This window comes from Opisthocomus hoazin, chromosome 8 (genome assembly GCF_030867145.1).
Source record: "Opisthocomus hoazin isolate bOpiHoa1 chromosome 8, bOpiHoa1.hap1, whole genome shotgun sequence".
Classification (NCBI taxonomy): domain Eukaryota; kingdom Metazoa; phylum Chordata; class Aves; order Opisthocomiformes; family Opisthocomidae; genus Opisthocomus; species Opisthocomus hoazin.
In genome coordinates this window covers 19712182-19734608 of record NC_134421.1, presented here as the reverse complement: position 1 = coordinate 19734608, position 22427 = coordinate 19712182, and the positions used below count along the sequence as shown (strand labels likewise).

General features: G+C 43.8%; 4 protein-coding genes across 5 annotated transcripts in view; 2 read left to right on the top strand and 2 right to left on the bottom strand.

Annotated features, from left to right (window-relative positions):
* Nucleotides 1-6088, top strand: part of UTP20 (UTP20 small subunit processome component) — a 66130-nt gene extending 60042 nt beyond the window's left edge. Inside the window, exons 57-62 of the mRNA XM_075429453.1 lie at nt 1148-1347; nt 1710-1781; nt 2544-2813; nt 3527-3653; nt 5244-5389; nt 5761-6088. Coding sequence (XP_075285568.1) covers nt 1148-1347; nt 1710-1781; nt 2544-2813; nt 3527-3653; nt 5244-5389; nt 5761-5916 — 971 coding nt within the window. The 3' untranslated portion in view covers nt 5917-6088. The remainder of the gene's footprint in view (nt 1-1147; nt 1348-1709; nt 1782-2543; nt 2814-3526; nt 3654-5243; nt 5390-5760) is intronic.
* Nucleotides 6089-6608: 520 nt separating this feature from the next.
* Nucleotides 6609-12474, bottom strand: ARL1 (ARF like GTPase 1). Its single transcript, XM_075429454.1, has 6 exons — nt 12253-12474; nt 10677-10814; nt 9185-9266; nt 8087-8198; nt 7206-7384; nt 6609-6992 (listed from the first exon to the last, which is right to left on the bottom strand). The coding sequence occupies exons 1-6, from the start codon at nt 12254-12256 to the stop codon at nt 6962-6964; spliced, it is 546 nt and encodes a 181-aa protein (XP_075285569.1). The 5' UTR covers nt 12257-12474; the 3' UTR covers nt 6609-6961.
* Nucleotides 12475-12658: 184 nt separating this feature from the next.
* Nucleotides 12659-13813, top strand: LOC142362311 (uncharacterized). The gene is made up of 2 exons (XM_075429405.1): nt 12659-13063; nt 13460-13813. Exons 1-2 carry the CDS (start codon nt 12660-12662, stop codon nt 13731-13733), a joined length of 678 nt encoding a protein of 225 aa, XP_075285520.1. The 5' UTR covers nt 12659; the 3' UTR covers nt 13734-13813.
* Nucleotides 13814-13973: 160 nt separating this feature from the next.
* The window catches only part of NUP205 (nucleoporin 205), a 54499-nt gene continuing 46045 nt past the window's right edge, over nt 13974-22427 (bottom strand). For both annotated transcript variants that reach the window (XM_075429403.1, XM_075429404.1), the window contains 9 exons: nt 22011-22137; nt 21003-21079; nt 19324-19452; nt 18647-18773; nt 17708-17874; nt 17199-17322; nt 16178-16306; nt 15382-15455; nt 13974-14126 (listed from right to left, as the gene is read on the bottom strand). In XM_075429403.1, coding sequence (XP_075285518.1) covers nt 13974-14126; nt 15382-15455; nt 16178-16306; nt 17199-17322; nt 17708-17874; nt 18647-18773; nt 19324-19452; nt 21003-21079; nt 22011-22137 — 1107 coding nt within the window. The remainder of the gene's footprint in view (nt 14127-15381; nt 15456-16177; nt 16307-17198; nt 17323-17707; nt 17875-18646; nt 18774-19323; nt 19453-21002; nt 21080-22010; nt 22138-22427) is intronic.

The window sequence follows — 22427 nt, the reverse complement described above, 5'->3', positions numbered from 1 at the left end:
CTTTGTGTGCCGTGGGGTTTTTCAGACCCTAATATAAACAACTGAACTTTGACATACAAGGTTTGCAGGCTGCAAAATGCAAACACACGGCTGTTACTGCGCAGTGAAAGAGAAGATGTTAATGGAAAATGTTACATGGTTGATGAAAACAAGGCACCCTCTGTCTCGGTTGCTGGGAAGTATTTTCTATTATCCCAAGAGCAGATAGTTGCAAACTATTGCGTGTTTGACCATAATTAACGTCCTCTTGGATGAAAGCATTCAGTTCTCCTGGGAAGATGAGATTTTCTTGGTGAGATTACACATACCAGCCAGCAAGCAATGACACATGGTAATGGCACTGTAAATGCTGTGTGTCTGCCAGCACATTAGGGCCTGGGGGTTATTTGATTCAAGCAATTTCCCTACGAGTGAGACTGTACAGGGTCAGCCTGACTTAGTGGCATTTTGTTGCCTTGTTTTTAATTGCTTTCTTTGCTGCTGTCAGAAGGCCTGGATCTGGCTGGTTAATGTCTTCGAATTGTTCAGCCAACCCGGTGCCTTTAGTGAGACAGGAGATAGCCCTTGTAAATCCTGGATTGCTTGGTGATGTGCAGCTTGGACAGAGGCGAGACAAGAGGGCGACTCCATCTCTTCTCTGAAGCATCCTCAGTCTCCATCCAGGGGTTCAATCTGACCATCTGCAGCAGGGCCAACTCAGCCAAGTCTCACAGCAGCTTGTCCCCAGACATCATGGGTAGATGAGCTGTGGCACTGAGTAGCTGAGGGGACCATAGTTGCTGCAGAAACACGACTGGCGAGCCAGGATCTGAGCAAGTGTCTTTTTGTGCCATGCCCGCTTTTCCTGCCCAGTTGCCATCGCTTTCCAGCAATGGTCCCGTCTTTGGATGTTTGGAATTGCTGTGGGAGCGTTCAAGAGCACCTGGTCACCATGGGGACATTTGGCTACCTGTAGCTTTTTGCCGCTCTGTGCTTTGGCTGGATAGAGTTGCTAGGAAGTCTTTGATTGTGTTCTGAGCAGATGAGCACGTTCATTTCCTTCACTTTTTTTTGTAGCATGTGCTGTAGTAATTCTTGGAGGGACCTGGTTCTTTTTCTGCTCTCACTGGACCAGCTCCTGTGCTGAAAGAGGTTTTCTTTCCCCCAGGTCATGTCCAGTCTCACCTGTGGTATCCTCACAGCTGGGTCTGGCTGACAGCTACTGAGATCTTTGGTTTGTTGTTTGCATCTTACAAGCCAGAAGAGCTTGTCAACAAGTGGAGGGAAAGAAAGGCAGGGAAGAGGAAAAAAACATCAGCAGAGCTGTCTGCATCCACAGTCTTCTTGACTGCTGAACTGGACAAAAAGGTAATGATGTCTGTACGGCTCCTTCCCCCCTGCCCAAGCCCATTCCCTGTCTGGGATGTAAAACCAGTGTTACAGTTTAGCATGCACATCTCTCTTTCAGTTGCTTGTCTGTTGCCTAAATCCTGATCACTTCACGCATTTGAGGAGGCGTCTCTGCTGCTGGGAGGGTCTCTGCTCCGGGGTCTTGTTCTCAGCAGCACAGATTCCCCTTCTAGGCTGCAAGGTGCAGGCAGAAGTTTGGCTGAGCTGATCCCTTGGGCTCCCCTGGGAACCACCTTTGGTGACTGCAAAACGCTGCTTTGAGTTTCTACTACTGGCTCCCTTTCGTGGAGTAATTTCCTTCTCCTTTTCCCTCTCCCCAGATGAAGGAACTCGTGTTTGCATTCTGCCATCAGCTGCAGTCCAAGTTCCTGGACCTGTCTCTGGGAGAGCAGGTAGGAGCCAGAGCAGGTCTGGGGCTGCAGGAGGGCGCAGAGCAGGCCCTGGCCCGTGGGGAGTGTTACGTCCTGGTCAGGGCAGCAGCGCTGATGGCCGGCAGTGCCTCTGGGCAGACACACCATGCAGGGCCGGCTGCTCTGTGCTGAGGGCATCTGAGCAGGTCCGTGTCCAAGAGGGGTCTGGAAAAGCCCCCCTTGTGGTGTCAGCCTGCTGGAAGGGCTGAGGGGTGGCAGGGACAGAAAGGGGAGGCACCATGCAGGGCAGGAGTGAGGTCCCTTCTGTCAAGGAGAGCCTGGCTCTGCAGCCCCGACTGGAGCAGGCTGGGCAGCCAGATCCTGCAGCGGGCAGCCAGATCTCTGGTGCTGGTTCCCCACTGGAGCCTTGGCTGTCTGCTGGGAGCATTTAGTCCAGCTGTGTGCTGTTGCTTGAAGGTCCGATTCCACTGTGAATCTGGTCGGAGACTTCCTTATGGAGAGTTAGGGGCTGCTGGAGGTGGGGAAGACAAAAGGGGCAGCCCTGCCTTAGGGGGTGCTGGAGCTCCAATGGCATGGTAGCTCATGGGGACAGACTCTTCCACACTAGAGAAGAGGAAGATATTGGGGTGGGCCTTTCTGTTAGGAGCAACACACGGGGTGAAGCCATTACAGCCTCCTGGCTTGGCCAGTTCCTCTTGCAGATCTAGCCTTGGCTCTTATGTACTGCTGATGCTGACACTGGGGGAACCCACAGCAACTGACTACTCTGTTTTTACACTTCAGGTTATAAAGAATTTGCTTTTTGTAGCAAAAGTTGTTTACTTGCTAGCTCCTGCCTTAGAAGAAGGTAAAGAGGCCGAAGGAGACCTTGCCTGTGAAGTGGAAGAGCAGGAGGCCTCAGATGAGGAAGACAAAGACAGTTCTGCTCAAGGAGAGGGAGAAAGAGAGGACACAGGCGAGAAGGGCCAGCCAGCCACATTGCTATGGTTAATGAAGAAGCTGTCTCTCATGGCAAAGCGAGAAGCAGCATACTCCCCTAAGGTCCCTCTAAAGGTAAGAACAGGGTTAGACCAACTGCTTTTGACGTGGTGGGCACTTGCGCAGCAGAGCGGTGCTCTAGCTCTTTGCTGCCAGGGGACCAGCTGTAGAGAGGGTGCTGAGAGCTGGTGCTGAAGCAAGGGTTAGTAAGCGCCAAAGAAATAAGCATCATTTCAGTTCAGGATTCTCAGGAAAGGCTTGTGCCAGTCTGCTTCTCCTTCCTGTTGCTTCCAGCTCTCGTGTAGGGTGGTGGGAGGGTGGAAGGGCCAAAGGCACTGAGCTGAAGGGGACAGAGCACTGCCTTCAAAAGCCCCAGAGAGCTAGGGTTGTGCAGGCAGGGGAAGGGCAGGGTGGAGTGACTTGCTAGGAGAAGGGGAGGTGTGGGAGAGCATCAGAAGCACTGTAGCTCCCCGCGGTGTAGTTACAGAGGGTAAACTTTGATGTCTTCAGCTGCCTCAGTACAGGGCAGTGAGAACAGGCACGTTCACAGCGTGAACAGCTGGAACCCTGTGGAGTCACAGCTCAGACATTACAGGTCCCGTGGGGTTGTGTCTTGTAGAAAGGCTGTACTCGCTGCCAAGACCTTGCAGCAGCAGTGAGTCTCTGACTCGGGTGTCTGAAGCGATGCCTTACACGTTGAACAGAGATGCACAGCCCCCTTGCAGCAGTTCGGTGAGGCCGTTTCCTTCCAGCCTTCCTTACCCCATGTCCCACACACTCATTTCCAGAGAAGCTGCATCTTTAAGTTCCTGGGAGCAATCTCGGTGGATCTGGGGAAGGACAGGATCAAGCCGTACCTTCCGACAATTCTCACCCCTCTGTATAGGGAGCTGAACAGCACCTATGCAGAGCAAGGTAAGTGATTTCCCTCACAAAGAGTAGCGAGGAGCAAAGTGTGTCAGAGCTCTGCCTCGGCACAAACACCGCCTGCCATCCCTTTGGTCTGCTGAGGCGCAGATACCATCAGCGGTGAATTTCACGTACTTGCAGTCTAACCAGGAAACGAGAGCATGTGACAGCTGGAACAAAAATCTGCATGTTGACAAAGAAAAAAGGCTGGACTAAAGTTAGGCAGGCTCCTACGTGCCAGTGGGTAAAGCTTCAGCGTGTGATGTAGTGGAAAAAGTGTAGTAATCAAGGGTGGACTCATGGTGGCAAGACTCATGGAGTCCTCGCGGAGGAGAGGAACGGGGGCGTGTTACAGAAGCCAGAAGAAGGCTGTTGCTACGTGCCATTCTTTCTCAGTTACCATGTTAGATCTGCTGTGGGGCTTAGGAACACGGAGATCTGTGCCCTGTGGTTAAAAGTGTGTTTCAGTTTAAATGTAAAACCAGGTGTGTGCTACTGTAGAGCAAGGGACTGTAGAAGTTGGAACTGTCAGTTTGGTGTCCCTTCATGTTTTCCCCAAGCTCCCCCTTTTGAAATAGAGCAAATGACCTTTAGTGAGTGCTGGGCATGCACAGTGAAAGTAACCTTTGCGGGCAGGGGCAGAGAGCTGTCTGCCACGGGCACGCAGCGTGTGCAGGCAGGCGGGCACCCACTGCACTGTGCGCAGAGCTGCTCCCTTCCCCCCGAGTCCAGGTCGCTCTGCCCTGCCAGATGCTGCCGGAGCAACAGCGCTTGTTTCTCCCTGGAGATCCGTGTTTGGCGAAAAGATCTTAAGAAGTCAGGACTGGTGAGGGAAAGACAAGCCAACTTCCCATCTAACACAAGAGACTCTTGGCTTAAGAGCAGGACACTGGTGTTTAGGTAGCTCTTGGAAATGTGTTAGTCAAGCAAAATCCAATGTCAGGAGAAGAACAGATGACAAACCAAAAAGAGTTATATTACTCAAAAACCTGTGGTTTGTATACGCCATGAAAATTCATTGCGCAGCACTTGAAGAGGGATCTGTTTGAAGACCAAGGGAAACGTTTGCTCTGCTCTCGGCTTCCCCTTAGCATCTCTTTGTAGCTTGTTTCCCCCCCACCCCAATATAGTTTTTTTTTCCCCAGTGCTTGTAGTTAATACAGTGTAACCAACTAGCGATCCCACCCATTGAGCCGGCCTTCATTGTGCATACTGGACAGAGATGCTGACCGACAAGGCTGGACTCATCTCTGTGTCCAGCAACACCTATTCCAAAAGCGCCTTGGTGGCTGTGTACATACAGCAAGCTGCTTTTAATAACCTCTGAGATGCCACCATCTTCCTGAAAAAAATGTTGCTTCTCAGAAGCATTGCTTTTTTGTTTGCCTGTGTGAAGCACCACTACTTGTGGTCCCCTGGGAAAGCTGGTGAAGAACCAGCAGATTTCACAAGCACCTTTGCTCTGGTCTCTACAGTATATTGGGAAAGGTGAATCAGTACAGTCATCCTTTAGTAAAGAACGAGGAATCCTTCCTGGCTCTTGGCTTTCATTCCATATGCTGAAAAAGATTAAGCAAGTTATTTTTGTTTTATTAGATCCAACACTGAAGAACCTTTCCCAAGAAATCATAGAACTGCTCAAGAAGTTAGTTGGACTGGAGGCTTTTTCGCTTGCCTTTTCTTCTGTGCAGAAACAGGCCAACCAGAAAAGAGCGATGAGGAAAAAGCAGAGAGCATTGCAGGTAAGAGTCTGCTTTCTCTTCTGGGGAAAAGAAAAGGGGTTTCTCCTGAGTGCCTGAGAGCTGACCAGGAAGGTGAGCCAAAGGAAGAACGTCATCCTGAGTTGGGACGGCTTCATTTCTGAGCCTTCACAATAATCTGTTGAAGACCAGCCTCTTGGAGAGGGTCTGGTGGACAGGGATGCTGTGCTTTCCCCCTTACCGGAAGAGCAGTGGGAAGCCTGGGCAGAGAAGGCAGAATACCCCCAGTTTTGAGGAGCCTAACAAAACCCCTGCGTTGTCTTGTCAGTCACCAGTTTCCTAGCGAGTATCTGATGTCTCCAGGGACAGCTGGTAGTTGTCACTAAGCAAACTAATGTATTGTTTTTCACTAGACTGTAGCAAACCCCGACATTGCTGCAAGGAGGAAGCTGAAGAGACATAAGAATAAAGCAGAAACCAGGAAAAGAAAAATAGAATTCCTGCGCCCTGGCTACAAGGCCAAGAGACCTCGAAGTCATGCACTGAAAGATTTAGCAATGGTGGAATGAAAAGGCTTCTCCTTCCTGGATGATTAATTTATAAAAAGTAATTAGTTCTTTAGCTTGAAATTGCATTTTAAAAAAAAGTATTTACATATTTTAATTGTATTTATTAGTATTTTTTCAGGTCCTCTTTTTCATCTAGGATCTTAAATAAAAGCTTTTCAAATTTTTTTCCAAACCTGTGTATTTCCCGGAGCATGTACAGTTGAATGGACAATTTTTTAATATTAAATCTTACTTCATTTTTAAAAGATGGGTTATGTGATGACTGCATCCTAGCTCCTGGAGAGAAAAGGGTCTGCCTCCCACCTTTGATCTGTCTTTCAGCTTCTGCAGCTATACCAAGCAACTTAACTGTCATTTCTGGCTAAGCTGAGAGTATGGGAATAACAGCGTAGGGAGGCAGAAGTTAAATTCAGATTATGGCCCTGCCACATCAGGGCAGTAGGTGGCTACTGAAGACATTTATTTTCCTTTCAGAAAACCAATGCTCCATTAACAGCTAGAGGCAATGCTGTTTATCTCTGTTGTACTTCACTGTGACAGCATATCTACACTAAAGGATTACAAAGTATAACAAGATCAGCTTAAGGAAACCTCTTTAAGTGTTCAGCTACGTGGCTGTTAGAACTGGCAGCAGCTGGACTTGTTTCTGTAAGCAAGCAGCCTCTAGCAAGCAACACACCTATGAGTACAGCTGACAGTTCCAGATTTTATTAGTGTTTTAATTACACGAATATAGTAGCCACTCAAACTTAAAACCATCACGGGGGGGGGGGGGGGGGGGGTACCAAAAAAGACTTTCCCAGCCAGTAAGGCTTTCACACAAATTAACGTAAGTCCATCCTTGAAACAGAAGAAAGAAATGGAATATCACAATGTACACAGACAGTCACTTGATTCAGTTTTACAATTCAAGAGAGGCATCCACATTACAGGAGTCAAACTCAAATCTGTCCTATTTACAAGTATTTGTGGCCTGACAACATTTGACTGCAGAAAGAGGGCTGCTGGATATAGCTGAAACTTCTTTGCAGTGGTCAGCTTTGTATCACTGCCTGCTCTTCAAGGCCTCCACCAACCTAGGAAAAAGGTTAAGTCAGTTTACTGGAAAGTCGTTTCAATTGCATTGAAATACTTTCAGGAGGAAGCCACTCTTTCCTCTAATGCGGACTCAGCTTCTATGTCAGACAGACTTCATAGATCCAGTCTTAAAAAAAAAAAAAAAAAAAAAACCAACAAAAAAACCCAAACTATTTTTCTAATGAAGCTAGCATAATTAGACTGTTACTCACCATTCCATTGCTTCATCAAGCCCGGTGCCTTTAGTTGCAGAGGTTTTGAATATCTGCCATTTTCGGTCCTTCAAAGCCGGTAAGCCAAGTGCATTTGCCATTTCTGTGGGAGTCATGGCCTGTTCCATGTCCTGCTTATTTGCAAACACCACCAAAATGGCTTTCTTCAACTCTTCTTCCTAAAAAAGGGCAATCACACAAGCTGTTGCAGAGACTTTTACTGAATTTATTTAAGCAGAGAAAACCCATAGAATGAAAAGAAGCTTCAGCAACTCATTATTTTCAGTTCGCTTCTTTAGAAAACTCTCCAGTGAAAGAGTGGTATTTACTTTCAATTCCAGTTGTTCCCAGCATCCTGCCACCCAGGAACAATTTCAAACATCACTGGTTATGCCTGTTACATTATGAAACAAGCTGGCAGTAGGATTTAACAAGGCCTATCAAAAAGCTTGCAGGAATCGGGGCGGGGGGGGGGGGGGGGGGAAGTTGCGAACTCATCTTCTTACTCATATGACCCTGTTCTACATATGTTCTTCAGCTTCAAAACACAGTAGGATACTAAATGCTGCTAATCCTTCAGGGCCTGAAGTGCCACCACTGAAGTACTGAGCAGCTGTCCTTGCAGACAGATAAATTTTGATGTGACCAAAAGGCTACATGCACCTTACTGCCCAGACAACGCGGCACAAAACTGTGGCATATCTGCAGCGTATTTAGTGCTCTTCAGATGTGTTGCATGGCCTATTCTGAGGGCTGGAGTTTCACAAGTGAGATTAAGCTTCACTCGAGTCACTGAATCAAATTTCACATTTGGTCCAAAAAAAGCTTTTACTTTCTCAATTTCTGTTCCACCGATAAGACTGTCATCCCTGTTTTCTTACCTCTAACATAGCCACAAGCTCTGACTTTGAAGTGCCAATCCTGTCTCGATCACAGCTGTCCACCACATAAATGACTGCATCTGTATTTGAATAGTAACACCGCCAGTACGGCCTGCAGAAGGAAGATAAGTTCCAGTCATATAATTTGCACTTTTAGCAGTGCTTTTTTAGCCAGATAACGAAAACCAGATTACCCAGAGGAAGTGAAAACTGTCTCTGGGGTGAAAGGCCCCAGGAAGCAAGTAGAAGATACCTTCGAGAGGCTACAAAAATGAACAGACAGTACAAATACTCTCAATACTTGCGGGGAAGTGGGGAAAAAAAGACATCTTGAAAACAGGGAAAGGACAGAAGTGCTGGGAACAGGTTTATTTGGGAATCGGCCTGCCGGACATCAGGTCTGTAACTGAGGGACAGGGCAACAAAGAAAGTTTAAACACAAAAGCTTCATTATGGTCACCAAAGAAGATTAAACAGAGAAAACTTAAATGACTATTTCATACAGACAAGTAATTAACAAGGATCAAAAGAAACCACCTTTTCAGAATTATCTTACTGAAACTAAAAAGGAAAGGAACGTGTACCTTACTTATTAATGAACTAATTACCTTAATTACCTAGTGTTCAAAAAGGAATCACAAAAAGATCGAGAAATAAGAAAAGGGGTACTGAGGAGATCACTACAATTATGCATATAATGACTCATTACAAAACTTGTAAAGCTTGCTAAAAAAAAATCTAACCTATACCTAAATTCAACTTCCTAGCTTTGCATTCTTAAGAATATTTAAATATCTTTTTTGGGTTTACATCACTCGCTTCCCTCTTTCTCAGAATGTTACACAGTTGCCTACTACACAAAGTAAGCTCATTTTTCAAAGCAAAACTATACCAGTGAAAACATCCGCTTGTTTCTTTCCAATCTGTAGTCCAAAACAGGTCTCACTAACTGAATTCTGTCAGACGAAAGTGCTCTCCTGACAATGGGCTGGTTTTAAAACTTAAAAGAATCAATTTTCAGAGGTGCCAGAGAATTCCAATAACTTATTCAGATAAATTTAATTATATGATATATTTTGATTTTAAGAGATCTATTACCTTATGCTTGTCTGTCCTCCCAAGTCCCAAACTTGAAATTTCAGATTCTTGTATGTCACTGTCTCAACATTGAAGCCAATGGCTGAAACAAAGTTAAAACAGTTTCACTGTTGGTGATTTTTCTTTATTTTTCTGAAGAACATTACAGCACTTCATTTAAAATTTTCAGGCCGGAAAATTATCAGTAGCTAAATAATGAAGTTCATGCCCTTTGCATAAGTTACCCCAACAAACATCTATGGCTCAAAATAATGCAGTAATTTTTTTTCTTTGAACAATAAAAACACGTTGTAAACATATTGTAGAGATTTGTAACAAATGCCAAGGTTGTTAAACACGAACAGAAGCGTGCCTGAAATCACCAAAAGAAACAGAAGCAAGGGTTAAAGGCATGGCCTCTTTTGATAACCAGGTACACAACTGACAGCAATAAAACACTAAGGAACACGTCCTTCAAGTCAACACCAGGTCTGTGCTCTCATAAGACCACAGCAGAACCAGCTTCTCAGCAGAAGACTTGACGCTGTGGTATCGGGAAGGTGGCAATAAGATTACAGCAAATCATCTACGCCATTCCTTTTCCTGCCAGCCCAGAGAAGCACAATACAGGGAAGTGAACGAAGGACGCAGACTGCCTGAAATTTATGGAGGCTGAAATAAGAAAAACCCTAGGGCAAAAGGATTATGGCATAGTAAACTGCTGGCTTCCAAAAGGTAAAAAAGACCTGACCAAAGTCAGTTTATCGTGGCCATTCAGGAGGAACTGAAAAGACATGACAGGGACCCAAAAGCCAAGCGTCCCTTGCCCATCACGTTACAGAGCCATCCTAGCCAGACCCCTCCAGCACACAGGTCTGGGTGTTTGTGACAGGTGGGTCCGGCTGCGTGAACGCTAAGACAATTGGTGAAATCAGTTACACTTTTTTAAATAAGCATCATCTCGTCCCATGAGCTCTCACATTGAGTTCTGTTACTTTCTACATAGTGTACAGTTAAACCATCTGATTTCTTCTTCTTCTCTGTGTTAAAAGGAAGTGTTTACGTAACAAACTGAAGACACTTGTCAAAGAAACTAAACAGGTGCAAGTAACTGACACCATCCTATGCACAATTTTGTATGTGCGATAATGATCTGCAGAATTGGCGTTACAGCTATATTTGGAGACAAAAGACTTATACAGTCAACAGTTACCATTTACTGAACATTTACATATCAAGAAAAGCCTGCCAAATCATGGTAACAATCTTGACAAACACGTCAAACACTTTCTGCATTCAGCAGGGCAGCATAAAATAATTCCTTTTCACAGTACTTCTACAGCACACTGTCACACTGTTGCGCAAGGAAGTTCTCAAATACAACGGCACCAGGCTCCCCCAACATAAGGTCCTTTTGTTTATGAAGGAAGCGTGTAGCGAGCTCAGCTGACAAAGTTAACTTGTTAGAGTTACAGGCAAATGGGCTGTTTTCACTAAGGGACTAACCACTTACTCGGAATGGTGGTAACAACTTCTCCAACTTGTAACCTGTAGAGAATGGTTGTTTTTCCGGCTCCGTCCAGTCCCAGGATGAGAATCCTCATCTCTCGAGTTCCAAACAAACTGGAAAAGATGGTGGAGAAAAAGCCCCCTACAAAGAACAGAAAGACGTTTCAATGTCAGCCAGCAATATGGAGGACATGGAAACGCAGACCGACCGGCCTCATTTCTTACTGAGCAACAATATGTTCCTTTTCTCTAGTGAGAATAGGGAACTGCAGGTTATTGCTTAGATATAACGTGGCTCAGTACACAGGTATCTTCCTGCTATTTTATCGCAGATCAACCCAGCAAAACCAAGTTGCAGCAGCATCAGCCTTCCTCATTGTGGTTAGGATTTTTTTTCCTTTTCTCTCATTTGCTGAAATCTGAGACTTCTTTACTGTTTGTATCAGCCTCTATCTTTTCAATGCAAGAAACTATACAAGGACACACCAAAGCCCGAAAGAATTCTTTCTGATGTTTATGGTCTCCCACAGGACCATCCACTTCTTGTTTCTCAAAATTAAGTATCAATCAGTAGGTACATGTTAAATCACAGCCCACTACAAACCATGAAGCTGCAAGAAATGAAGTACATTAATGCTACAGAGAAGTCTAGCAAGCTGATTTTAAATACCTTTTTTTTTTTTACTTTTTTTCCAAAACTGGCTTTCCCCAACACCTCATTTATTCTTTAAATGCATGTAAGAGTATTTGCGACCAGACCACTATCTCATTTGTGCCTATTAGATGTTTAATTGTAGAAACAACGCTAATGCTCTAAGCCAGTAACAACAACATTTTTTCCAATGATTTTTGTAAGAAACAGATCTAATGCTAAATAATAATTTTGTAAATCCATCTAAAGCTTGTAAAAGGTAATGAAATGCCAAACAAGGTAGAATCACATTTGATAAATACATCAGAGGCAACAAATTAGAGCAGATTTGTAATGAAGATCTTATTGAAAGAAGTTTTGATAAAAATTATGCCTTGTGTTTGCCTTTCTGGGCACCCGTGATGCCTTTCCAGGGAAAGGAGGGAGCAGTAAGCTGCGTGCTTATGCATAAGCAGGAATTCCAACTGAGAACAGGTTGCTCTACTGGTTCTAAGCCCATCCCATCACACAAGCCACGCACACTACAGACCTGGAAAGCAAAGAGAAGGTCTGACGGACCCTCTGCTGCCAGTTTGCACAGCGCTGCTCAGGGCGCTGTTTACTGCCAGGCGGGCAAACCACCTCAGCAAGCCCAGCTGCCATAGGCGTTCCATGGGAACGTCCCAGCTGGGAGGCTGCGCCACGGAGGCCTGAGAGACAGTAACTCAGTCAGCTGCGATCTCCGACCCGCGCAGGCGGCTGGGAGCGGCGGGGAACGCTGCCCTGAGGCGCCTCAGCCCCAGCAGCGCGCCGGGAGGGCCGCGCCGCGCTGCGCGCCGGCCCCGGCTACGCGCTGCGCCTGAGGGCAGGCCAGTGGCAACCGCTCCCGCCGCCATCGCTCCCCTCGTCCCGCCTCGGGCCCGGCCGCCTCCCGCCGCCCGCTCCTCACCCATGTCGAGCCGCTACGCCGCGCCGCGGGCACCCCGCCCCGCCGGCCCTGCCGCCGCCGCTCGCAGGCTCCACGTCGAACACCGCGGCGAGTAAACGAGGCGCTCCCCCCCGGGCCTCGCCGTTTCGACACGGGGCCGGAAGGCGCCCGCCCGCTCTGGGCGAGGAAGGGAAGGGCCGAGCGCGGGGCTCCTCTGGCTCTCACTGCGCAGAGGCACGGGGAGGGGAACGAGAAAAGCGGGAAAGAAAAGCGCCCCGGAGCGAAATCGTGGCGAATCTGCGGCGGCGGAAGCGCAGGGCCGCGCGTGCCTCGGACAGGGGGCGGTGTCTGCGGCGAGGGCGGGCGGGAGAGCGCTGCGCGAGGGAAGCGCCGCCCCCCGCCCTCTCACCCGGTTTAAAAAAGCCGAGATGGCGGAAGGCCCCCGTCACGCGGGCACTAGGGCGGTGCGCGGGCGCCGCCGCCCCGGGGCCGAGGGCCTTTGCCGTGAGGGGCGGGCGCGGGGGCAGCGGCCCCGGAGGGCGCGCACATTACCGATCGCCCAGGCAGCGGCCTGCTGGTGCCTGGAAGGGCGAGAGCCGCCGAGGCCGCAGCATTGCGGTTACGCCCCCGTGTTCAAGGGGAAACGCCGGACGGTGCTGCCTGGGTTTCACCGGGGTGGGAGAGCTGCTCTGTGGAGGACCAGCAAAGCCCAACTGCGTAAACCACTCGTAGCTCACTGTTCCTACGGACCAGCCAGTAACCTTCAGCTGAGAGCAGGGCTGTCACCTTCCTGCACCAAAGATGATCCCATCTATGTAATCAGTTTCTGCAGGTAAGTACAAAATCATAGAAGGTACCGAAGAGTAAGTAATGAAAACTCAGGGGAGGCAGAACTTACCAGGCACGCATGGAAAACTGAGCTTTAAGACCAGACAGTGCAATAAGGAGAAATCCAAGAGATCTTACATCAATAATCAGTGGTTACACCTTTTTTTTTTTTTTAAATCAGAGACAAGGAGATGTGAATATCTCTTATGAGAACAACCTGTAACTAGAGAACCAATCTGCTACTCTGGCATATTGGCCGCTTCCTCACACATTTCATTCTGTCCTTACCCTCCTGTTCCAGCAAGGATAGCACAGCAAACTTTACTGCCCCAAGCCCTAAGAACCAAACCCAAGACAGTCACTTCCACAACTTCCCCATAATTTTTTTTCTCTTATCTAGACTCATCGAAAGAGAAGCAGCTTCCACTAGGGCAGGGCAAGGGGGAGCAGAAACAAGCCGTTCACAGTGCAAAATGGTCACCTTTCACCCAGAATCCACAGCAAGGAGTGATTACACTGCCCGCTGGAACTTGGAACCCTTGTTCTCACTACACCTGTGTGTGAAGCAAGAGCAGCATGAACAGACACAGACCTTTCAGTCTTCTCTGAAAGCACCCATAGATGCAGTATCATCACAGCTGCAGAACCCCTTTTGTTTCCTTTACATCCTTTAGAATTCTTTCTTGCTTGAAGTTTTACAGTAATCATAACTCAGTTAAAAACAATCCTTTATTTTTCTTTTCAAGTTGGGAGCAGTAGGAAAGAATACACAAAACTGATCCATAGGGATAAGAAAAAAGTAACAAAATATTTTTGACATCATTTAGAAAATGTATGATCTATAAAATCTGATGATGCAGGCGGCCTGCCCTAGTACATTGCTTCAAGGGGCAAGCAACATGTATCAGTGTCTTTTAGGTCCTTGATATCCTTAGGAGACCACGGATACGTCTAACAAGAGCTTGAATAAAGGTGTATCGTGACCGAACCTTAGAATATAACCCTTCGATGTCCAGAAGCTTCTTCTGCAGAGATTCACCAAAGCTGTTCGTGGCTTCAATCTGAAGCTGAGAAACAGAGATTTGTGGCAGTCATCAGTACAAAATCTTCTCTTTCTGGAATGTCTGCTTATCCATCATCAATTACCTATCAACCCTTTACCATGGCTTCTACTCTAAAGCACTTTCAAAAGTATGCTTTTTCTGACTCTCCTAAGTACTACTTGCACTCTTCCCTTACGTTTTTCTCTCTAAATCATATAATGGATAGCCTTTCTACAGGTTTTTGGGCGACTCAGAACATTTACAAATTATCCAAATATTAGCACTTTACAATCTCTCCAAGCTGTAGGAATTAAATTCCTCTTTGAGGAATCAGACAGTCTTACACAATTCAGCTTCTTCAGTTATAGTCATACAAACACTTCTTCCAATTAAAATTTTCCTAGTCCTTTAAGGACTGTTCAGGAGTTAAGAGTCCATGTGCATAGACAACATTTTTTCATTAATACATATGTAAACAATCCCTGAAAAAAAATTAATTACATTCTAGGTATTTTAGCAAGATGTTACCGTATTATTTCATTTGTTCAAAAGTAAAATAAAGACGGATGACTCATCACAAAAAACACATACAACTGTTCTTACAATTCTTGAGCTTATAAAGGTATTTGAAACTGCACATGTTTTCAAGCAGAGTTTTTTTCTGGACATAAATGAAGTGTCAGCGGGATTTATTAATAAAAGTGATCTTTTTTTTCCTGCCACCTCTGCAACAAATTTACACAAATCACCGTGTAAATTTGGATTTACACAAATTGCTGTGTAAGCAGAAATCACTTCTTTGCTAGCATTCACGTTTTATAGTCTCCTCAGTTTCTGTTACCCTTTTTGATCTCAGTTCTCTACAGCCTAGCTGCAGCTGACCTGTAGTAAACAGCCACAGAAAATTGGGAATCCTGACACTGCAAGTCTTTCAAGCATAAGTGATGTTTTCAGAAAGCTGTTATTAAAAAATACATAGCATTTGACTAGTTTACAAGAGAAAAAGAATGATTTGTTTGTTTGTTTTGCAAGTCTAGCTCATTTTTCATTTAACTTTTTCTATTAAAACTTGAAAGTATATGTGCAGCAGCACAACTGCTACTTGCTTCACAATACTTTCCAAAAAAATTTTGCAACATTTCTTTAATCCTAAATTGAATTAGATCCTGTTGGGTGTTACCACAGGTTGTTCAGAGGTGGGAAAACCGTCAGACAGCTCTCAATAGCTGTATGGTAATCAAGCACATTCTGTACTTTTCAGCAGTCTGTCACACCTCACCTGTTCTATATCATGCTGGCTCACTCGATTCAGTCCGCCACTAAAATCCAAGTTAGGCTCTGAACCGAAGGAATCTAGTGATAGAAAATGAGACGTTAAAATCATATTGGCTGCTCAACACTACCATCTCCACATGAAGTTATAAAATTATTTTAAAACACAGTGTTCCAAATTGGTCAGTAAACCTGTGCATTAGAAGTAACACTTAATTTTTTGACTTAATGTTATTTTCTCTAACTCATTAAAGAGCCATAGATAATTTTGATCACACAACATAGCACTTCAAGCAAAAACCCAAAAACCTCCTCCCCAGATCAATTCTCACTTCCTGACTCCCTTCCATTTCAAAAATTTTTTTTTAAACCAAAATTCCAGAAACTTAAAATCTTCTGGTGAATCAGTGGTGCCTACAATTCTAAAAATACTTTCAAAAGCATGTCTTCAATTTAGTTCTTCATTTCAGCTTAGATTATTATATTAAAATATTTTCGTGTCAGCTATTTTGAATCACTGATCTGATTATATTATTTGAACTTCATTTGGTTTGAACAACAGAAATAAGAAAAAACTCATTCATTTTACTTTTCTTTGGAGGTTATGTGTAATAGAAAAGAACCCCAAAAGTCTATGGCTCAACAATATTTGTATTGCCAAGTCTCCAGGGGAAATCCTAAGGTATGTCCCATCCAAACAAAATCTCTTTTATTAAATGGCAAAATATTAATAGTAGCAAATCAGTTTTAAAGTTAACCATCAAAAGTTATTCAAATGCACTTCGATGTTTGAGAAATTTTACCTTGCAGCCTTCCTTTCTTAAATGACATCCTGGAGGACAGCAGCGAGTCTTGGGAGTCAGTGGGCGTGCAATGCAGCAGATAGTGTTCCAGATGACGCCAAAGAATGAAGAGGCATGTTTCTATAATATCTGCAGACACATCTAAGTGAAGGAGTCTGATTTTGTTGTCTTTAGATTGTACATTTACTATATGAGCATATTCACACACTTTGAAGCGGCTGAAGGTATTAGCTCAACCATCAGTCCCCTCCCCTCCAGAAATTTCTCATGCTCACTCTTATGGCCTGGTAACGGATCGCTTGCACTCTCCCTACCTGCTTCAGTGCAGCGCTGTCTAGGGTACCTCAATGACTGCTGCTCACCCTGAAGAGGCTTTAAACCAGCACTGCACCACAGCAGAGTATGAGTGCTCATGTGATTTGTAACGACAGCTCAGCTGCAGAGACAGTGAATTAAAGCTGAGGTTATAAAGCTGAGGGTGGCAGTAACACCTCAAGTTCCAACATGCAAGTCTGTCAGAGCACATCTTTCCCAAAGTAGGTTTCAGAGGAAAATTATGATCCGCTGCAGACAATTATTTTGTGCGTGACTCGTTATTTCCATAGAATTACTGGTGGTTATGAGATTAGGTTTATGCAAGATTGACTACAATACTGGAAACTCCGGTTGCTCTGATAGGCACCTCAAAATTATTTTTCAAAATATTTCTTCCACATACAAGTATGTTTAGTGGGCCTGGGTACTGAACTAACGAGCTGGGCTGTATTAACTCCTCCATTATAATGCTGCAAGAAGTTCTAGCAGGGTCTCCACGATGGGAATTACTAACTCAAAAGTACTTACTTTCTGACAATAGCAGAACAGTACCCTCTCACTAATTTGATTTTTCGTATTTCAGACTTCCTTTTTGCAAAAAGTGTTGTTCGAGGTGGTCAGAAATCTAGGTAAAAAAGAACCTGTTCCTATTTGTCTGCTTTGCTTGAGCATGACCTTGATGGTCATTGCAGTTTTAGAAGGATACAAGAACAGAGAGAAAGCAGCTTGGCTCGGTTGTTTATTAGCTTCACCAGGCGTCGCCTTGCCAAAACGTATTTTTGGGAAGTGGAGATTTTGTCAACCCCCGCTGGCATAACTGACTGACACAGCTGTGATAAGAAGAGGAAAACAATAAGATTGTAGCAAAGCAAAAGAAATACGCGAATAAAATTACTTAGCAATATCTAGAACTTCCTTGTCAACTACTGTTTCTTCAAAACTGTGCCATTTTGAATTTACATAACCTTGCTGACCAAAAAAAATGGAGAAATTAAATGTATCCCCAAGCAACTATAATGCAAATCACAACTTGTAAAAGTTAAGCCCAATGTTTTCCCTGAAGTTTTAGGTCACTCATTCTGTGGAGCCCTTCATCAACAGAATAAAGGAATATGCACAAGAATGGGAACTATTTACTTCTCTAAGATGCTTTGGAGTCTCTGTTACGGCAATGCCCAAGCTACAAACACTACAGAGACTACAGACGCAGATTACCTCTTTTATTTCATCTGGTGGGAGTTGCTCCACATTTTGCAGTTTGTTAACATTCTGACGATGGCTATCATAGTAACTGAAGAAATCACTGGTGCTTTGTTTCAGCAGGTAGACGATAATGCCCAAGCCAGGCAAGTGCCAGTATGGGACCACCGGTGTTTGTGTATCTACAAAAGATAATGAACTAGTTATAACAAATTTAAAAAAAAAAAAAAAAAATTAAAAAAAAAAACCCAAGAAATCAATAAGGTATGCTTTCTGTCAATAAAGTAGCGAAAGCTATAAAAGCACTGGCAAGTTTATATTTCGTATCTGTGTGTCAGAAGTAATACAAATGAAAGTCTGCGCAGGAAGCTCTCTGGCTGCAGTACTAGAAGGCTGTCAGCATAACACACGCATATATACACAGAGTGTAACACATGAAATGTAACTAGACCAGAAGACTTACTATTTAAATATTTTAACCACTCAGCTGCATGACAGCACACTGTGAAGTCTTGCCATGTGGTGTAATGAAGAGTTCCAGTCAGCACCAAAACACATCTTACATCTCATAAAGGAGGTCCTAGTTTCAAATAATGTAACCCAGCACAGATGCCGAAAAAAAGAAATCCTCACCTTTCACTGTCTCACACTATGTATTTACATACACCTTTTTTTTTTTTTTTTTTAAACTGATATGTGTTTCTGAGGCTTCCATAGGAAGTAAATTAAAAAAGGATTTTTTGGTCACGTTTGTTTTAACTTGAATTAGTTTCCTGACTTGGCTTATTGCAAGGCTGCACAAGCATTTTTTCCATAATTAGAAAATGGGCAGCTACAGTACTGGCATAAAGTGACTTAAAGTGTATGTGAAACTAGAGCCTTTGGTTCATTATTTTCTACTAGCCCAAATGTCACACCATTCAGTCTCGTAACGTAGCAGGCCAAACAGCTCACCCTGACGAGGCCCATCTCGGTTGGTTGATTCTGACAGACTAGGAGTAAACAGACAAACAGCATGCTGAAAACTGGGGGCACTTTGCAACATAAGCGACTCACAATATTCCATCACGTTTGCACAGATCTGCCAAAAAAATGACAGCATGTCAGTTACAATATCTACAGGCTTTGGAGCGTTAAATTTTAAATGGATAAATATCAGTAAACAATGTGTTTTGCTCCCTCTCTTCCCACCAGAATGCGATGATTCTCTCTTCTGATCAGTTACAGCCTCACTTCAAGTCTAGGACTTGCAACCCTGCCTCTTCCCCAAACCTGCTAGTTAAAATTTCTGGTCAATTTTAAGTCCACTTTGGCTCGAACTTGGTGTTAGCCATTAACCTCTATACCGAGACTTCAGTCTGAAAATTTCTGATCAATTTAAGGCTTTGAAGTTCACAGAGTTTGTACAGAGTTTGTACCCAAAACAATAATGGCTGCTAATGGAAACTTAAGTAACCAAATTTTCAAGGTTTTCTTTAAATAGAAATAAAACCTGGGATCCTATACCACACTAAGAACAGTGTAGAGCATTACAACTGTCATATGAAAGTATGACAACTAAACAAATCTGCACAGCAGAGAAAGTGCCACAGTTTGAGACTGAAGGTTCTAGCAGCTTCTTGTGTCCTTACCTGCTGCATGGCCAGTTCAGTTTCATCCCTCTTGTTCACTCTGTCTCCCTCTATGTTATCATCTTGCAGTTTAAACTGACGCAGTCTGTCTGAACCACCAAACCGACTTAGAAGTCCTAAGCACTGGCGCTGCCATAAGAAATTAACATTTCAATTAGTATCTCAACAAATGAGGCGCGTGAGTCTTTCCACTGAAGTGATACATATTGCTTAAAACACAATAGCAAGACAGCAATGCAGATAAAGCTGTTAGCACTTTGTAAATGAAATTTAAATTTTTAAACCACAATGTTTTAACTCACCTATAGTTAATTTAAAAATTAATGGCTCCCTAAAACAGTTCCTTGAGAAATTAATGCAATTCAAAAGCGCACATAGTCCAATAGTCTATTCCAGACTAGTACACTGACGAGCATCAATGACAGCTTAGGTTTACCCATGCCGGCTTAACATACCTTTACCTAAACAGACAAACTAACAAAATGTGGACGTGAAGATAATAAGCTCCATAGAAGTAGAGCGCAAAAATCAATTCAGCAGTTTCATAAAAAGAAGTAACAATCAATATATTTGTTTTTACTTTACATGTGGCTGTTAAGACCATCAAAGTGCCTCAGACTACAAGTCAGTTTTGTGTGGAACAGCAAAAAAGATACTAAAGATTAAAGATTTTTTTGGTAATTACTTTTGGGGAAGAGTAAAACATTTAAATCTTTTTATTACTCGATGAAAACAACAGGACAAACTGAGAGAAAAGTTACAATAACAGATGACTGATTCGCACAGTTTTGCTTAGAACACCTCAATTTTCAAATTGACTAATTAAAACTCCTTATAAAAAAAAAATCTTCCTGCTTTCCCATGGGAATTTTTTGCTGACGTGATGCAGCAGAATACCAAGTAAATTATAGCAATCATTTACAGCTTGCTGTTTTGCTTCAGGCTGGTCAGCCTAACAGTTACTATCAACATGTCCAGAGAACACACCCTTCTCTTGCAAGTAGAAGTATTAGATAGGGCAGCCCGTTCTACAGATAATTTTCAATGCAATATTTCTTTACAAAAGTCCTTGCTCACATGAACCACAAAGCTTCAGAAAAATTGCCGGGTGCTGAATGCTGAGCTGTAAAGAGGTCTGCAATGATGCCTTTTGAGCAAGACTTACTGTGTCTTGGCTTTCATTCTGGTTTCTAAGGGAGGGTTATTTTTAAATAGTAAGGAAAGAAATAAAACACTAGCATGTTGGATACTCCAAATTGCTGAGCTGGAGACATGCTTGTGGCAAAAATGCTAACAGAGTATTTCTGCATTACTTCATGTGCTTTGGTGCTGACTCAAGTTCTTCTTCTCTTCCACTTAAGGTTGGGAAGCCAGGGAGGGAAACAAAGTCCCTGCTGCAACCCCGATGTTGCCAAATGTTATCTTGGGGGGGGGGGGGAACCCAACCCAAAAAACAAGCCACCAAAAGGACATGCCACACAAGCCACCCCCACCCCTCCCCCGCCAAAAAAAAAAAAAAAAAAAAACAAACCATCACCAAAAACCAAACCACAAATTCTTCTTAATGGTGGAAAACATCTCTTTCATAACTGCTACTAGTCAGAGTACAAAACCAGGAAGAAACTCATCTACATTCTACAATTCTAAAAGGAGAAGTGTTAAATATCCACCTTTATTACCTGAAATCGGCCTATATGTCCTTGTAGCTCCATCTGCGTCCCTTCATGAACATCAATGTCCAGCTCACTCAGCACTCCTGATAAAAGATACAGCCATTAAATGAGCTCTTTGGTTTTTTTCAAAAGAAAACAGATTTATGCAGTATATACTTTTAAATACAAGCATTGATCAGAAAAATTTCAGCCAAACATAGAACTTATATTTCGCACACTGTGACGAAAACATTCCGATATGAATGCAGCTATTAGGAGATGCATGGGAGCATGTAGCTTACTGTTCCGCTACGTAATTAGGGGGAGGAAGGGAAGTAAGCATGAAAATTGCAGCTGTTGTGCAAAGCTCAGTATACTGTAAGCAAAGAAATGTTTGGGCTCAACCTACAGCTCTGCACTCCTTTCTACTGTAGTGAGACATCTCTCCTGAACAAAGCAAGCCATTATATCAAAATAGAGAAGTTATTCTGAAATAAGCATGCAGAAGAAATCACTATATCCATCACAATAATTATTAGTCCTCTGTGAAGGTAAATCACCCAAGAGAAACATCGGTATGCTAATCCACAGTGCTTCTCCCTGGAGCCTTTCTTTTTTAAATAAATAAAAATGGAGAAGACATTAACAAAGATACGGGTATGCAAACAATTTTCTGCCTTCATTTCCTCAGTCATGGAATTTGCTGAGTGAAAATTCTTTTTGAAGATACCACATGCACTTTGAACACTACTATTTGCAAGTCATCTCAAAGACACTTACTCTCTGGAAGCATAATGAAAAGAAAATGGGAAGTCAAATGCGTACTGATATGGGCACTATGTCCACTGCTAATCTACCACGCTTACTTCAAGCACCATTATTTAATATTTCTTTATTTTTCCCACAGCTCTACATGTCAAGAAAATTCTATATTGTTGTAGATATTCCCTTACATGTCTTACTATTTCTTTACAGAAAACAAAGCCTGAGATTCATGCAGATGGGTCTAAGAGACTTCAGAACTGCAGTTCTTACCAGGCAAAGCTGCCTTGCTGATTATTCCTGTCAGGGAGGCCAGCTCCTGGAGAGATCCCACACTAACATCTTGACACCTCAGGATTGCCTGGATAGTATCTGAATGGGAAATCAGAAACTGCAAAACCTGTACCACAAGAAGAAAAGGGAAAATATGAATGACTCAAAACTTAGCAGTGAGCAGAGAGGAAGCAATGCTTTTACTTTTGGAGAATTTTAAAGTGATCACAGAATCATAGGTTGCAAAAGACCGCTAAGATAGAGCCCAACCATCCACCCAACACCACCATGCCTACTAAACCACGTCCTGAAGCGCCATATCTACACGTTTTTCAGACACCTCCAGAGATGGTGATTCAACCACCTCCCTGGGCAGCCTGTTCCAGTGTCTGACCACTTTCAGTAAAGAAATTTTTC

Coding starts and splice junctions, on each gene's coding strand:
- ARL1 (XM_075429454.1), bottom strand. Junction 9,267..10,676: donor AGTTGTTACCACCATTCCGA/GTAAGTGGTTAG, acceptor ACTTTGTTTCAG/CCATTGGCTTCAATGTTGAG. Junction 7,385..8,086: donor AGCTTGTGGCTATGTTAGAG/GTAAGAAAACAG, acceptor GCCCTTTTTTAG/GAAGAAGAGTTGAAGAAAGC.
- LOC142362311 (XM_075429405.1), top strand. CDS start 12,660: ATGGCGGAAGGCCCCCGTCACGCGGGCACTAGGGCGGTGCGCGGGCGC. Junction 13,064..13,459: donor TATGTAATCAGTTTCTGCAG/GTAAGTACAAAA, acceptor TCTCTTATCTAG/ACTCATCGAAAGAGAAGCAG.